Raw genomic sequence first — 17,932 nt, 5'->3', positions numbered from 1 at the left:
CAAAGTGCAGCGCGGTGTATAATAATGTGCAGCTGTTGTTTGTGTTGCCATTAAATCGTGCTTATTCTCAGTTGAATAACAAATATTTAGCTCACTTGTATACTCATACAGAATTCACAGATGCATTAGGGGTGATGTGTGTGTGTGTGTGTGTGTGTGTGTGTGTGTGTGTGTGCCAGCAATGCACCAATACAGGATGGAAGTCAAGGGCTTCTTTTACCTACAGTACATTTGGATAAGTGTTTGAGGATGTGATGTGATTGGACATACAATGCAACATTTATTTGTGATGCATAAAGGGCCTAGTGGTGTGTTGTAATTTTATAACCCTTGTACTCACACAAGTGCATCTCCACTCAAGCCAGGATCTTTCAACTCCTTTTCCACGGCTTTCACAGAGTTGGAGTCTTCTGCCATCCCTAAAAGTTGATGCCAACAATTCAACTGAATTCATTGTTGAATTCATTAAATTCAAAGATCACTGAAAGCAGCCCTTATGCAAAGCAGGCGTCTTAATACGTTCATAAACTTCACAAAATAAATACACTATTTCATTTAGCATGCTAAAACAGGAATATTTACTTGTGAGATGTGAATAAAATCAATAAACATCAATGTAACGTTACCTGCAAATTTGTATATTGTGCGGTTGTTATCAATCCGCGTGGTTCGAGCCACTGATGAGGTTTTGGTGTCGCTGCTATTTTATTGACCAGTTTATACTATACTTCCAGTGTGATTGTAAAATTACCTGCTGGTTCAACAAATGTTAATTTAAAATGAGTATTAAAATTGCACGTGCCTGCGTCCAATTTCTTTAAGTCTACAGTATCAATGCTGCTGTAAGCGTTTGGACCACTAGCGACACCAAATGGAACTGATGAAAAAATTGCTTTCCAAACAGGTTCCCATGGTTTCCTCAAATACTCCCATTGGTCGGACAAAAAGATATTCCCGCCTCATATCCACGCCATTGGTTGATTTTGGCAGAAAGCCTTCTCTATGTTTTCTGATTGGCTAACAGTGCTGTCACTGAAACAACAGCGATTTTTCGCCAGTAAACCTAATAGAAGCCAAGACAAGAAGGATTTCTTCTGACAATAACATTAAAATAACATTTGATTATAATGTAGTTATACATGTGTTCGATACCCATGATTTTTTTTTAAGATAACACACAAATACGATTTTATTTTAACTAATAGATATCACCATATTCCCAATTATTACTAATTTGCGTAGAGTTGCTGAAGAAAAACCTGAAGATCTGTTACCTCATCTAAAGGTAATGCAAAATATCTCGTATAATACAGTTGTATGACTTCACACATATTGCATACATTGGCAGATTTCATAGAATAAATTTATTTATTTGTTTGCTTATACATACATACATACATATTTTATAAACCTTTTTTCTTTTATTAAAATACATACCCTTCCATACCGTTTAAAAATCCCAATATATTACTTTATTAATTTTTATAACGTCTTTTTAAAAACTTACTTCATATTTCTGAGTTTGTATGATTTTATTTATTTATTTATTTATTTATTTTTTGTTCTGTGCTGTCATGCATTTGACATACAACTGTGCGCGGTTCCTTTAAGAGACCCCGGAAGTGGATGTGTATTGCAACACTAATACAAGGTTTATTTTGGTGCGTATTTGTCAGGCGCGCAATGACATCCTTCCACTTATGTACAACCGCGCGCTCTTTGCTAAAGTCTTATCGACACAGAGCAGTGTTAAAAACGGTCCAGGGACTCAGAGTGTGGGAGTTCAGAAACATGTATCCATGTACTTCCATCGCAGTACACAGCAGCATGGAGGAGATCCTGAGAAAGACAGTGGCCCCATTACCCACCTATGAGATGAGAGACAAATCTCCACCTCCACCCGAATCCAACAGTCTGGAGTTCATGCACTTCTACAAGAGTTTAGAGAAAGAGCAAAAGCTGGAGTTTCTCGAGAAGTTGTCTCATGATTTCGGGGTAGATCACAGATGGGCTTCGGATCTGGCTTTGAAGTTGCTGGACACTCAGGGGCGGGATGTGGCCACCATCCTGCAGGTGGAGGACAGGTTACGGTACAGTTTAACACCCCGGTACCGACAACTGCTCACGCACATCAGCAAGGTTCAGGGCGGGGTGAAGTTTCTGGTGGACCTCAGGGCAGATCTCATCGAGTTCGCCTCCTTAAAAATTTGTGATAGCTCACATATGAGGGTAAATACACATTATTTTATTGTTACTGTTTATGATATGTAGATTAAAAAAAAAAAAAAAAAAAGGTGCCTTGTGTCCCACATGGACATAAATTATATTCTATCTATCTATGTATCTATCTATTCTTATTTACCAGACTTGTTTCCAACTTTTTAATATCCCACAATTCAGGCTTTTTATTTGTTTATTTAATTTATTAGTAAACTCAGAATTGCAAGATATGAAAAAACAATTCTGAGAGGAAAAGTCAAAATTGTAAGATAAGTTGCGATTTACTTTTTTTATTTTTTATTCTGTGGCAGACAAAAAAAACTAAATTGCAAGATGCAAAATCTGAAAATTGAGAAAAAGAGTCAAATTTTGACTTCATATCTTGCAATTCTATTTATATATTATGGCTTTTTTTCTCAGAATTGGAAGAAAAAGTCAGAATTGTGAGATAAAAAAGTTGCATTTACCTTATTTATCATTCTGTGGCGTAATTCTGTGTAATTCTGATTACACATACAAATAAAATATTTAATTTAATTTAATTTAGATTTTAGTGAGCATATTAAAAAGAGTTGCATCTCTAGGTCACGTATCAACCCTGTTTACCATCATAAATGTTATTATTACCTTCTAACTCTTGATGAACTCTGTTTCCATGATTTTGTACAGTAACTAACTGATTATTGAAAATATGATATATTTGTAGAAACATCAGCATTAAATCTTTGTAAATAAACCTACCATGGGTGTAGGTGCCCATGCCATGGAATGACCTTCTGGCTTTTTCAGTGGTTTCAGTGACTACTGCATTCCTAACATTGGCTTTGGTTATGACATGGCATGCAAACTTGTGATGTGCCCTTTCCCCTACTTTAGATCCTGGTGGTCTCTGATTTCGCATGGCTGGTTCTGTTTGCAGCCACACGACCTTTGTCCCACATTGGGGAACGTCAGAGGCTTCAGCTGTGACATAGTTTGTAATGTTTTGGTGCCAAATATACACTTGAATTTATGGCATGACATTTTAATTTAAGCCATGACGTCACGGAAACATGTCTGTTGTGCATACTAAGTCTACAGTGCCTCACATTTCGTTCCTGTTATGGCTCCTCCAAATTTGGTCAAACTCCTATACATCTATTAAACAAGATAAATGATTTTTGGATTAATATATATATATATATTTTAGTTTGACACTTATGCTTTTAGGAATTTTGTCAGTTTTTTAAGCATGCTGAATTCATGCTGAAGCGTTCTGCTTGTCATTCTCAAAATTTAACACATCCCTTTGCAAGTTATATTTTGGTCAATTTGATTATGCTTTCATCTCCATTTTACACAATTAACTGGTTTAAATTCTGTTCAGCAGAATTCCAGGGATACCTTCTTTCAAAGTCAGTGTAGAAAATGTGAAAATAGTCTGTCTGGGCCTGGTCATACTGACAATAAGCTTTTCATTAGGATTCTAGTCTAGACTCTGGTTTGGCCATTCCAGAATAAAACCTTCTTGTTATGCCCCCCAAGGCATTTCTCATGTCCTATGGGTTATTTTTCTGCTGAAACATCCCACAAACAAAACTCTGTGAGAATGACACCAAGGATTTTTGTCTGTTTTGGCCTCATCTGCAGTGCCCTTGATGGCAACAAACATAGACTGATACTGCCAGTATAGACTTACTTAGCATAGTATGGACCTTTGTCAGAGCAGATGCCATATTTAAATTTTAAAGAATGAGGCTGTGATTAATAGAAATACAGTCTGTGCAGCTATAGGTGTCCATCTTTCAGCTGACAGACCACTGAAAATATGTCTGTCTAAAAAATTCCCAGATGACAGAAACATATACTGGGGAAATAAGACATAAACAGCCTTGCTATTTTGAATTAGGTCTATGAGGCTTCCTGTATCGTATGTTGGGCTGTTTTCAGGCCATGTAGGTCTTACCAGACCAAAAAAGAAAAACTTCCAAAATGATGCAGTTTTTCGTCGTGGAGCCTAGCAAACTTGCATTGTTGTGACACCATCTGTCTTTTTCAAAAGTGAGCTTCAGTTGCTCTAGCTCTGTGAAGTGCAAAGAAATCATTGAACTCTGGGCAGTTTCCTCCATTTCAGTCAAAGAGATGTTAGTGTTGTAGACAGCCTCTGGGTCACTCGCACAGCACCTTGTACTGATACTTATTTTGAAGGCATTCCAATCTCAACTCCAGTGTTTTTCCCCCATTTTGTTACAAAGGACTTCACAGTGATTCTCGGAAAGTTTGAAGTTTTGCCAGTCTTTTTATAGCTTACTCCAGGTATTTTTTCTAACGTTATCTCAAAGTTTCACGGGCTGCTCTTTGGTCTTCATGGCAGCAGGGATGATCTGATCTGCTGTTTTAGTAATGAGACTTCAAAGTCAGCATTTATTGTGTACTTGAGCAGGTGGATTGATTAGAACAGATTATGTACATTGTAAAAAAAATAAATAAATAAAGATATAAAAGTATTAAAGAAAATACTTGATCAGTCTTTCTACAAAATTTCACATTACTGTTATTTAAAAGTAGTATGTGAAACAGTACCCATATGCAAGAATAATTATGTTTCATTGTTGCTTCATGAACTTACACTATTATGTGCATGTTTAATTAATCAGTGGTGTTCATTAATTAATCAAAAATTGTCTGGAAAAACAGTAATATTTCTTCTGTTTAATTTGTTTTATATACTGCAGAAATTATAAGATTAATATGGTAATTTGCTATTCCGAATAGTATTATCTTTATACAGAATGGACATTATAAAGAATTACCTAATAACATTTCATTTAAAATGTTGTAATTTGACTTTGCAGAGTGGGAAATAATCAATGAAAGCTGAATACATTCTGAAAGCACCATTGATGTCAAGCTGACATTCAGCCAAGCAATAATTTGGTCACATGATCATTGTGTATTCTGCACTTCATTTAAAAGCCTTTTTACCTGTTAGTGAATGTTAGCACAGCTCTCAGCGGTGGCGTCCCATGCTTCTCGCTCTCCATAATAATATTGCATTACAGCGTATCCATAAGGTATGCTTCAGAGAGACCGTCTGGCACACCTCCAGCCCATCAGAAAAGATGTCTATGTCTATGAGCTAGTGACAGTGGGGTAAAATAGCAGCCAGTTGCAGGGTAAGGTGGTTTTCGGTTACCCAAAATCTAACTGTCCATCATCTGACCCTTTGCTAAGATTAGTTACTTTTGCATGCTCAGAAAAGCTTTACAATTTGTCCTGTGAACAGCACAATTTTCTGTAAAATGTGTTCAGAAACTATAGGATAAGGATATTACTTGGACTGGAATGAAGTGTGATGTTGCAAAGTATCTTTTATCTGTCATTTATTTTCTTTTTTTTTTTTAAATTGCAGTAATGGGATTAAAAACAGAGGGGGAAAAAATCTAATTTGACAGCAGTTAGTGTACATGAACAGAACCGTTCCTGGCATTTCTTCAACATTCTCAATACTTCAAATGAACAAATAGGAATATTAAAGGAATATTTACTCGCCCTCAGGCCATTCAAAATGTAGAAGAGTTTGTTTCTTCAGATTTGGAGAAATTTAGCATTACATTACTTGCTCACTAATGGATCCTCTGCAGTGAATGGGTGCCATCAGAATGAGAGCAGCTGATAAAAACATCATAATAATCGATAAGTAATCTACGTGACTCCAGTCCATCAATTAACAGTGCCTTGTGAAGTGAAAAACTGTGTGTTTGTAAGAAACAAATCCATCATAAAGGTGTTAAACTGTCGCTTCTGGCCAAAATATCATCTGATAATCCATAAGCTTTACACTTCACAAGACATTAATTGATGGACTGGAGTCGTGTGGATTGCTTGTGGATTATTGTGATGTTTTTATTAGCTGTTTGGACTCTCATTCTGACGGCACCCATTCACTGCAGAGGATCCATTGGTGAGCAAGTCACGTAATGCTAAATTTCTCTAAATCATCTCACCTTTAATCTCACCTTGGAGCAAATAGGTATTCTGTCTGATGTATGTTAAGCATATTCATTTGGAAATGAGGGTGACAGATGCATGAACTTCTCAAGATTGGTGTAAAGATATGAAGAAAAAAATCATCTGTGCACCTTGTGTTAGTATTATAAGTGACCACCACACCTCTGTTTCACAGACAGAGAGAGTGAAAACTGGATGAAACCCATAAACTGTGAACTAGCACCTGAACTGATTTAGCTCACCTCCTACCAGAGTGCTGAGGAACAAAATGTGTTAAAATGACAATAATCGGTCAAGACAGAGAACAGCTAAGATGCTGAGCTTTGCAGTAAAATTTAATCACACATCCCAAACTCGACCGAGTAGAATTATCAGGATCCCAAAGAAATGTCAGTTCAAATCTCTGAGAAGGTGAGATTTCTTGATATGTAATCGATAAACAGACATAGTCTGTCTGGACTCAAACAGGTGCCCAGCAGAACTCCTCCAAGTCTGCATTGTATTGGACAGTCAGCAAGCTGCTTGCAGTGGTTTTCACAGAGCAATTTAGGTGGACTATACTGACATGTCCTCTGCAGAATTAATGATTGAAAGTTACACTGGGTACCTTGTCAGTAAGACATTTACATTTCCACAGTTCATTAGTTTTGAGATTTACATTAGAGGTATATATTATATAGCAGGAGAGACCTTCTCTCTGAAGCGTTAAAACAAGTCTTCTATTCAATGCATTTTGAAGTAGCAATGTACCAAAATTCTTGGTTGAAACAGACAATTCTGTGGGCTATAATCCAAATGAAAACTTTAAATGTTTGCAATAACTATATATTTGATACTGTAATATTTTTAAACTGATCACACTGCGTTTTGCAGTGACTTTTTAATACATATACAATTAAACAAAATATAATATATTTTAAATAAAGTGAAAGAAAACCTAAGCAATTTCATCATATTTTGCTAAGCTACGATAATAGTATTTTTAAGTGTTTACACTGTTAATCATTAAAGTGGTGTAAATGTAAATTAAAATATGTATTTTTGATATGTTATTGTAAAATTTAACAGTCATAAATATGACTAATATAGCATATATTTCTGATATATATATACACACTTTATTTATTTATTTATTTATGATTCTGCATGTTATTATTAATGAAAATAGTGTTTTAACTTTTAAAGTCCAAGATCGAGAATTCCAAAAATTCCAAACACAAAAAATATATTTATATTTTGGAAAATGTCTGGGGTTTTTTTTTCTTTTCTTTTCATACTATAAAGGTTAAATTGTTTCACTTTCAAAATAGCTTTATGTTCCACAGAAGAAAGTAAGTCACACAGGTTTAGAACAAGAAGAGGCTGAGTAAATGTTAGGGATCTTTTTTATTTTTTGATGAAAAAATCCCTTTAAACCATTTTTGTATATTTTTCCAGCATATTTTACAAAGCTACAATTTCTCAAATGCTCATAGTATGAAACAGGCTTTCATTTTATGTACAGTATGGACAGGTGAAAATTGCTTTAATGTCAGATTTCTTCAATTTGCTCCTGCCTTCTCCACTTTCCATTCACGTCAGTAAAATCAGAGAATGTCAAAAGCCCACTTTCAGGTTCTGTTCAGGTGCAGTCATTGACACGTCCTTGACATTCTTGCTCCTTTTGTGCTGAGCAGATTCTGCACTCTATTTCCACCGAGCGTGTGTTCTCTGCCCTTTTAAATTTCAGCGTGGCAAAGGTTTTTCTAGCACTTTGGTTGGATTAATAATTTGTGATCTCTACATCTGCCTTGGCGCTTATAGTTTAGCATGAGTTAGATATCTTCCTTTCCCTTATGCACGTAAGAAAATAAATAAAGCGGCCCAAACAGTGCAGCGCTTTTGAAAGTTGTGGCCTACGGTGCGGTGGCACATATTAAAGTTGGATTCCACTTATGTACGCTTGGCCCTAGAGTAAATTCAGCCGTGTAAGCAAATACAAAACTCTGTTGGGTGAAGAATTTCAAATGCTTTTGGCTGCCCTGAATTTTAAGGTAGAACACCGAATAAATGCTTAGAAGTAATTTCCCAGCCCAGAGAGGATTTGATGAGTTTAAAGTTAAGTGGAACGGTGACTGCTGGGGCAGCCAAGGGCTGTGGATTGCACTTCGAGTAAAGCTGAGATAGACAGAAAAGCAAAATGCCATAGACTACATTGCCAGTTGTAGTCCCCCGATGGCCTGCTTTCCTTGAACAGCCATCCTGTTTTCAGGCAGCGCTACAATCTCAACTTTGTTAGATTGTTTTGCTGCTATTGAGCTATTGGGAGCCTTTACCTTGACACCCCCTGGTTATTTTCTACATACAAATGCATCACTTAGCGACACATTTCTGTATGCTGATCTGAGCGAGCGGGTTTATAGAGCAAAGTGTGCCGGGAAATGGTAATTCGAGATCTTTTTGCTTGCAGGCACAGCTGAAAGCGCTACAATAAGGTCAGAATTTACGTGTGCTACCTATAGATGAAGCCGAAGCGCGTACGGATTGCCGGTGTGGATGTTTGATTGACAGGCCCGCAATTCTTTTAAGCACATGCATCTGTGGGACAGGCTAGTGTAGAATTTTTAAAACCGCTTTGTACGAGTGCCCCAGCGACTAGATCCAGATATTTGTATGCGTGTTGTGTTGCTCATCACCATTATGAAAGAAATCTGACCCTCGAAGGAGAGTGCAGAACCATATCTCATGTGGGGAGCAACAGCACTTTGATGAAATGGAACTGTGTACCAAAGAAATCTTTCAGCATCCTAGTATGGACGCTGACGCCGATGCCGGCGCTCTAATGAGAACACTACCAGAGCAAATAAACAGACGCTAAGAGCTGCAGAGGAAAATGAGACGACTCTGAAAGTGTTTTGTACTGTACAGATGAAATGGCTGTGAGTTGGTGGGGTTGCTGCACACAATCTGTGAAAGTGACTGTGAAATATTAATTCCCTTGACGGAAGCTGCACACTTTATAATTAGGCACCATTATGAGCACAGCTGTACTGAGAACGATTCTTGAAAATCGGTGGGTATTGCACATGAATCATAATATTAAACCGGCCATGTTACACTTTTTGCAGTTTATTATTTTTTCCCTGAAGTCCATTTATAATATTAGTCAAGTTTTTTTGCACATGATTTAGTTTTGCATTGACCATTTGCAACACTCTCTTTGAGCCTTAGGATTAAACAGGCTGGTTTTGTGGCTTTACTTTTAAGAACATATGTAAATAACCTCTTTGCAATACTATGATTATTTCAGAATGACCCATTTTTGCATCTAAGTTATCATAAATGCATAAGTGCAGTCAGGAGAAAGTTTTGCATTGGAAATGTAGCATTTCAGGTTTAACTTTTAATGCAGGTTTAATTCAACACAGGTTTGTGTTGGATTTGTGATGGAAAAAAAGGTATTTAAAATATTTTGTTTTAATTTTAACATAACTCACATTGCTTATATAAAATATAAATATGAATATAAATAATAAAATAAAACATTAATATGTTGAAGCACTGAAATTAAAACTAAAACTGTAATAAAAATAAATTAAACATTAAATAGTAATCTTAAAAAAATACTAATAAAAAAAATAAATAAAAAAAACTAATAAACAAAACTAATAAAAATCAGAAAAAAATAAAAACTGAAAATATAAATTCACAATATTTAAAAAAAAAACAAAAAAAAAACCTATGATAGTATATAAATAGTAAAATAATAGTGGTTCAGGGTCTCACAATGTACAAAGTACATTTAAAATAATAATATTAAGAAGAAGAATAACATGAGAACTTTAAAAAATATATATACAGGACTTTATGCTATATGTGTATTCTAGTGATGCAACTGCATGTTCACTTGTCACATTCTTCAATTCTGATCTTCTTGTGTTTGTATATCTTGGTGTTAGGATCTGAACAGCACTCTGAAGAGTCTTCTGTCAGAATGGTTCTCTGTTGGGTTACTTCGACTGGAAAGAATCACTTGGCAGTCCCCGTGCGAGATCCTTCAGAAGATCAGCCAGTACGATCTCTCTCGTATGTATAAACATTTCCTTTTTATTTGTCTTCGCAGTTGAGCCTTTTTTGTTTGATCCTACAGGTACGAGGCGGTCCATCCTGTGCGGAACTGGACGGATATCAAACGCAGAGTGGGGCCGTACCGGAGATGTTACGCCTTCACCCACGCCTCCATGCCTGGAGAGCCACTGGTGGTGCTGCACGTTGCCTTAACTGAGGACATAGCAAATAATATCCAGGTAAATGCAAATGAAAATCACATTTGGTATTCATAACAAAGAATAATTTATAGCTTGATGATCAAATAGATTGTAAATGAATTATTGGGTTCATGAAGGTAGAAAGCGTCCTTGTGCAATGTCATTACTTCTCACCAGTACCTGCTAGGATCAGAAAAATTTGTAAGGAGACGGTAGTGGTGCAAGACAGTGGATAAAGATGCTCCAAGAATGTACAGAATTCTTCACTATGGTCCCAGATTCTGCCAGTGCCTCCAGTGTATCCTGTGTAAGTTTATTAATTTACCGTGTGCCTCTTATTTTCCCAGGGAATTGTAAGAGAGTTTTCCACTCTAGACGCGGCCGAAGATGTTAACAAGATCAATGCAGCCATCTTCTACTCCATCTCCTCCACTCAGGCCGGATTGCAGGGGGTGGAGCTTGGAAACTACCTCATCAAGAGGGTGGTCCGAGAACTGCAGGTGGGCAAATGAATGAGAAAATGAATCATAAAAGTGATGTTTATCACAGATGTTTGAAGAATTATTGCAGCAAAATACCTGTAGATAAATAATAAATGCTAGGAAAACAGTCTGCTATTGATATGGTAGAGTCAAGCAGAATTTTCAACCTTTTTGATTTGAAGAGCACAATAAAATATTTAAAAGTATTCAACAGTTAAAGTAATGTATATTATAGAAGTGTGTGTGTGTGTGTGTGTGCATATTTTATATTAAAATGAATGACTTTTTATTAAATTTTTAAATAATCAAAAATTTAAATAATATTATATATTATTTAATCAAATTTTAGTCAAATATATATATTTTAATCAAGTTCAGTTTTTTTTTTTACATTTCAATGCTAAAATAAAACTAAAATAAAAATTATATATACACTATATAAAATGTATAAATTTTTTACATTAAAAAAATTAAACACAAATTAAATTTTTTAATTGAAATTTTATTTATATCAAATTCACTATATATAATCAATTAGAAGTATTTATTTTTGTCTATTTATTTCCTCCTTTTGTGAAATGGCATGGCTAGCCAAATCAAGGTCATCAATGGCCAACTTTGCCCTTAATATGCATACAAAAACTAATACACAGTTTAATTAATTAATTGTTATTTTGTAATTAACTCAATACAAAATAGAAATTGAATCTAAGGACTGTAATACCATTAATATATTTGTCCCACAGCATCACCTAGTGCCAGGCATTGTACTTTAGCACATTTCTAAGTTGGAAGAGAGAAAAAAAAAAAAGCAGGAAAATAATACAATTTCAGCTGTCACCCTCAATAACATGAAGAAGGAGGGACACATGGCATGTCACAGAGCTCCTGCCTCTTTACTAGATGAAGGCGAAATTAAATGGAAAAGAAACGAGAGGCACTCAGTTTTATAGATTCAGATGAGTTTTGCTTTAGCGGGAATGTTGGTGAAACAAAGTGCTGGATGGCTGTTTGTGTAATAGAGGTTAACCCTAGTAAAGAGCTCTCTGCGAAGAGCTGTGGTTCTCAGAGAGCTGATTTACCCAGATGAGAGATTGAAGGCATCATTTGAGTGAAAATGGACACTCGATGGATATTATTTCATGCAAATTGTGCATGTTGATGCTTTGGGTTTGTATTTAAATTAGATGGTTTCTGAAGTGTGTGTGTGTGCAAATGCAGCTCACTTGTTTTTCTTTGAAACAAATTCTCTCCATCAATATCAAAATTAACCTTACAAAAAATGTACCATGGTAACCATAGTTTCCAGCAAAACACCACTGTTACTCTAGGTACTAAATTTATTGTTACTACTGTTATAAATAGACTTAAATAGATGTTCATATGTGAAATCAACTTTGTATTAAATCTGTGAGGAGAATTTAAAGCTGTATATAAAACTTGAGAAAATTTGTTTAGTTTATGTAGTTTGAAAGAAAGTATAAAGTACCTGTGAGAGCTGGAGCTCATCCTTCTGCTGAAGAAAGAGTAAAGGTGACTCACCATGCCACAAGGGGACGATTGGCGTGATGGATGGATGATAGACAGAAAAAAAGAGGTGGAGAAAGGTCACAGTGTGATTTAGGAGAAGGGGAGGAGGGTTTGCTTGTCTTTCAGCAGAATCCTCATGGGGCTCTTTTGCACTCGCTTTCTATCTTACATTCACTCTCTTCTTGGCCTTACTCTTCATTCTCTCTCGCTCTCGCTCTCTGTAGCTTTAAACCTGCTGACTGATGTTTTACAGTAAATTGAGTTGATGAATGAAAAGTGACCCTTGGACATGCTTAATCTTCCTTCACTCCTGCCCGTCTGAAGGAGTGATGCATGGCAAAGAATGAGAGCGAAAGGGAAGTGTGATGGACTTGAGATGTGCCGAACTTAAAATCTCTGCTCCTCCGGGGCCAGTCTGACACGTTTGGTTTGTTCAGTGCTTTCTTCTTGTTGAATGTGGGCAGAAGAGGGAGGGAAAATGAGTGCCTATGTCCTTGTGGGGGATGAGAAAGAGACACAGTGGACTTGTTCAACATGGTTTTTAAATTAGTACAAATGGAGTGTGGATGGAGGATAAAAAATAAAGAGAAAAGGAAGAATAAGGAGAGAGGATATATATATTTTATATATAAAATATCACAGTTTATACAAAAATATTCAGCAACACAACGGTTTTCAACATTGATAATATTAAGAAATGTTTTTGAGCACCAAATCAGCATATTAGAATGATTAGGAATCATGTGACATTGAAGACTGTAATTGCAGCAGAAAATTCTTTTTTTTTTTTTCAATCACAGTAATAAAATATAGCTGCATGCAGTGATTACCGGGGCCAAGCCTATTTGGTCATTTTTGGCCTGTTTGAACGTTGGACTTTATTTTGATACTTTTAAACATTGCACAGTTTCCATGGTTAAACACTTGCTACACATTGAATTTGTACAGAATCTTCAAAGCTATAGCCTTTTGACATACATAGCATGCCACTAATACACTGTGGTTTGTTTAATTTTTGACTTGAGTTGTCGAAGGTACAACTGCAGCAATTGGCTCCAAGTGACACAAAATTACACAGTTATATAAAGTTGTACCAAACGGGATTTGAACCCACAACCTCCCGATCCTGTTACGCCACTGGGGAGATGGGAATATACACAGATGCAGAAGTTCAGAAGTTGACCTGAGAATCAATTAGTACTTAAATGCACTGTCATATTTTTAATAGATTGACATGAGATCATCCTTGGAAAGGCACAAAGCCTGCAACATATGCCACCCTGGATTTGAACCCACAACCTGAAAGGTTCAGGGACAGTGGCTTAGCAGAGTGTGCCACTCAGTTGATGCATATTTAAGAAGCTCCAGAAGAGAAGTTTAGGTGTGAGAATGAGTTCACAAAAGCATGACTTAGCATTTTAGCCAGATTAGCATGCTAAGCTAACTTAATAATAAAGTAGTTTACAGTTAACCTGATAGCTGAAGAGCCACATTAGAACGAATGGTAACCGGTTAGCATGCTATCCGATTAGCATGCTAAGCTAACTAGCATAAATGAACAAGCACAGGCACGTTCTAGTTTGCCGAAGTAGTTCTTGGGAATGGTAGTGACTATCAAAAATCAGTTCAGTCAGATCTGTGCGGCTCGGTCCAAAGATCGTATGATCAGGTTTTGGACAAAATTGAACAAAATTTGTAGGAAGAGTAGCAAAAACACTGTTTTTCATTTACTTCAATATGGCTGACAGGTACATTTATGGAAAATGACAAATGAGACATCGTCAGAATCGGCATAACCCAGGGAACGAAACGACATAAAAGTGACAAATTTTGGACAACATTTTTAAAAATTCAATGCAGAAACCATCTGATTTAAATCTGTAATTCTTTAGTTTTTCATTAAAAGAGTCCGTTTGTAAGAGTCATTTGCTCATAAGAGTCATTTGCCCATGAATCAAGATACTTCTTGTGTTGTATTATATATAATTTTTGTGTGTGTTTGTGTAGATATGCATTTGAGAGTTAACTGTCTGTGTTTACTTTTCTGTGCAGAGTGAATTTCCCCACATGGCCCAGTTCTCCAGTCTGTCTCCCATCCCCGGCTTCTCCTTATGGCTACAAGGGGCTCTCAATCAGCACAAGAAGGAAGGACGTGCCATAGAGCTCCTGTCTGAGCAGGAGTGGAGGGAGGTGGAGGATGTGATGGGAGCCGCCCCCGGTGCCCCTGCTCTGGAGGCCCTGCGCAGGCTCATCAGCACCAGCGAGTGGATCCGCTCCGACCGCCTGGTCCGCGCTCTGGAACCTGCGCTAATGCGGCTCTGTGCATGGTACCTGTATGGAGAGAAACGACGAGGCTACGCCCTAAACCCTGTGGCCAACTTCCATCTTCAGAATGGTGCCACCATGTGGAGGCTGAACTGGCAAGCGGACACAAGCCCGCGAGGAATTGCCAACTCTTGCGGCATAATGGTTAATTATCGCTACTTTTTACAAGAGACCAGCACTAACAGTGCCGCCTACCTGCAGAATAAAGTCATCAAGGCTTCGGAGCAGGTGCTGGGACTGGTGTCGCAATCCCAGAAGAACAGCAAACTCTGAGTCAAATCTGTGGCTCTGAATGTGTACACGCAAATTCAGTGTTATCATTTTTGATAACTCTGATCTGCACAGGGTGGACAAACACAATGAAGATTTAAACAAGCCTTATGTGGATCTACAACTGAAACCAGCAAGTCACATTTCATTGTTAGTTCACAAATGGACAGTTGTACTCTGCCTTTCTGAAAGATAATAATCCAATAAATCCAATTTTAAAGGTATAGTTCACCAAAAAAAAAGAAAATTCTGGCATCATATATCCAAATCTGAATGACTTTCTTTTTTCCTTAGACAATTGTCCTGCAGCTTTTTCATCCAGCAGCAGTTCATAATGACAACATAATGTCATAGATAGAATTATTAAAAGTATTAAAGTAGTCCATATGATTTACCCACTATATTCTGTGAAGTCATACAACTTTTTCTGAAGAATAAATTGAAATTTAAATCATTATTTGCTCTCAAATTGTTCATGCAAATCACTTATGAATATTTAGCACTTATGGCACAGGTTTGATGTCATTACATGCAAGAACCAAGGACATTTGATGCTATTGATGCCCAACCTGCATATTTGATTTGTGAGCAGTAATGAATTAAATAGCTTGTTTTATAATATTAAGCTACCTTAATAATACTTTAAGTATAGTTCACGAGTTATACAGACCACTTTCTTTTTGGAAATTGATCACTACTGTTGTATATGTAGTACACGCATATAACTTTACTATAACTTGTATTTTGAGATGGCCTTCTCTGATAATAATGCAGAAGTTTATTCAGTATTCTGAAAGATTCAGAGTTCATTCAACGATGGAACGGTCCAATCCGTAATTCATGAGGTTGACTGTTTTTGAGTGACTCTTTAAAAAGAATCAGTTCTTAAGAGTCATTTGTTCAGAAATCGAGATACTCTTTGTATTGTAACAGAACTAGACAGAAAGATTTCCTCGCCATTATTTTGCCGGTTATGGATACAGGATTTTGGGATCTGATAACTATGTAAATACTATTAAATATATACAATTCAACTGTAAAACATAACATAAAATACATATAAAGCAACATACAGTTTGACATGAAGGTAAGTAAATGATGGCAGAATATTCATTTTAAGTGAACTATCCTTTTATCACGTTTACTATTATGATGTTAGAGAGATTTCACTTAATTTTTTTTAGGTGTGCCAAATCTCCACTAATTTCAAGCAAGAAAAGGATAATCGTCCAAATGAAGCTTTTTTTTTGTCCTTTTCTGCAGTGCTTGAGCCTCTGTTTGATTAGCCGGTTGCTGATTTTGATGTAGACTTATGCTACACTTTGAAAGACTGGAGGTAATGAAGCGGGAAGAATCTATCAGCCCCTGTCATGTCTTTGCCTTCTCAGCGTGTGTACGTAAGAGAGCGTTCCAGCGCGACTGAGTGGAAGCTGCTGTAATAAATGATGTTTTGATTCCTTCATTAGTGTGATCTGATTCACTGTGAAATGGCTGGATGTTCAAATCTCTATGTAAATGTGTCTCAATGTGCCAGCTAAAAATGTTTATTTATGAATTAAAATTCTGCTTCTTTTCCAAAAACTGATTCTTTCTTTTGTTTCCATTGTAAACATGATGTACTATCTTGGCGGTTTGATCAATTTTGGGCAATGGAGGATGTTCAAACGTTTTTTGAAGTTAACACAAGACAGTATGCTATCTCGTTGGGCCAGATCCTATCACATTTGGACAGATCCGTTCCTTGGCGGTTTAACTGGCGGTGTTTAAAGAGATTTAGCACTCTCCAGCAAGCACTTTATTCCTCCATGACTGCTGTCTCTAGTGTCTGATAACAGACTGCAGTGTTCAAGTAGGCCTCCTGTCTTTTTTTTTCCTCCATTGTTGTGTAAAGAATCTCAGTGTAAGTTGACTGTGAAATTGCATTTTTACTCTCAAAGGAGGAAAACATCTTCTCCCCACCCCCACCCCCGTCCCTCCATGCGGTGCCCCAGAAACTAATGAAGTGAGAAATAAAGTTAAACTAAATTGATGATAAATTTATGATATTCACTTAAACGGAGTATGGGGTGGAAACAGAACAAAGCGGACAATGTTTAAAGGATGCCCTTGAGAAACTCCTCCCACAGTGAAACACAAAACACATCTGTAGTCACAGGCCCAAGGCTGGATGGACATACTTCACAACATCAAGCACTTTACTGTGAGGCAAATACACGAGGTTACCATGGCAACTGCTTAGTGTAGCATCTACAATATGGTTCAATTGTAGTTCATTTGTCCTCTTCGGATTAGTTTTGCCCAAAATCTGGGGCTTGTTAAGTAGAAAATATTTGTCTGTGTTGCATTATTTGCATGGTTTTAAGATATTTGATGTGAAACTGAAAGGCTTTTCGTTTTTAACGTCTCACAAAAATATAATGGATCAGGAAATGAGGTGTAAAGAGTCCTGATGTTTTTAGCCATTCATGAAGAGACTTTTCTATACAAGTAAAATGAATACCCAGCGTTGTTATGAGCCTCAAAATTGAAAGGAACAACAATTTAGTTGGAGATTATGACCTAATAAATTTGTGTACTGTGTAGTAGGGCTACTTGAAAAAGATGCATTTTGAGGACTTACAGGACGACTCTAGGGAGGACTAAAGGTGTTGCTCATCAAAGACACATTTGTATTCAAGCTTTACAAGCCTCGGGTACTTGTTGGTATTCATACCATGCTGCTGTCACACACATAGAGAATAAACTGCAAAATTTTTAAGCTGTTATTGAAGAAAATGTGACCATTAGTGCGAGTCTCCAAGCAAAATCCACTGGCAGTTCAAAGTACCAACAATAATAATTTCAGCAAGTTGTAACCCTAATTCAAAG

At 36.6% G+C, this 17,932-nt stretch overlaps 2 protein-coding genes across 2 annotated transcripts in view; one reads left to right on the top strand and one right to left on the bottom strand.

The window, feature by feature from the left end:
• The window catches only part of zgc:173742 (DNA topoisomerase 1), a 35,211-nt gene extending 34,318 nt beyond the window's left edge, over positions 1 to 893 (bottom strand). The window contains exons 1-2 of the mRNA XM_058750856.1: positions 627 to 893; positions 341 to 419 (exon numbers count right to left, since the gene is read on the bottom strand). Coding sequence (XP_058606839.1) covers positions 341 to 417 — 77 coding nt within the window. The 5' untranslated portion in view covers positions 418 to 419; positions 627 to 893. The remainder of the gene's footprint in view (positions 1 to 340; positions 420 to 626) is intronic.
• A 673-nt stretch (positions 894 to 1,566) lies between these two features.
• On the top strand, positions 1,567 to 16,645 carry mlycd (malonyl-CoA decarboxylase). The gene is made up of 5 exons (XM_058750858.1): positions 1,567 to 2,229; positions 10,149 to 10,261; positions 10,340 to 10,496; positions 10,805 to 10,957; positions 14,522 to 16,645. The coding sequence occupies exons 1-5, from the start codon at positions 1,627 to 1,629 to the stop codon at positions 15,065 to 15,067; spliced, it is 1,572 nt and encodes a 523-aa protein (XP_058606841.1). The 5' UTR covers positions 1,567 to 1,626; the 3' UTR covers positions 15,068 to 16,645.
• The last annotated feature ends 1,287 nt before the right edge of the window (positions 16,646 to 17,932 follow it).

The sequence above is a fragment of the Onychostoma macrolepis genome, chromosome 18, assembly GCF_012432095.1.
Source record: "Onychostoma macrolepis isolate SWU-2019 chromosome 18, ASM1243209v1, whole genome shotgun sequence".
Lineage (NCBI taxonomy): Eukaryota > Metazoa > Chordata > Actinopteri > Cypriniformes > Cyprinidae > Onychostoma > Onychostoma macrolepis.
Note: the sequence above shows the minus strand (reverse complement) of the source record. Positions and strands in the feature narration are given on the sequence as shown.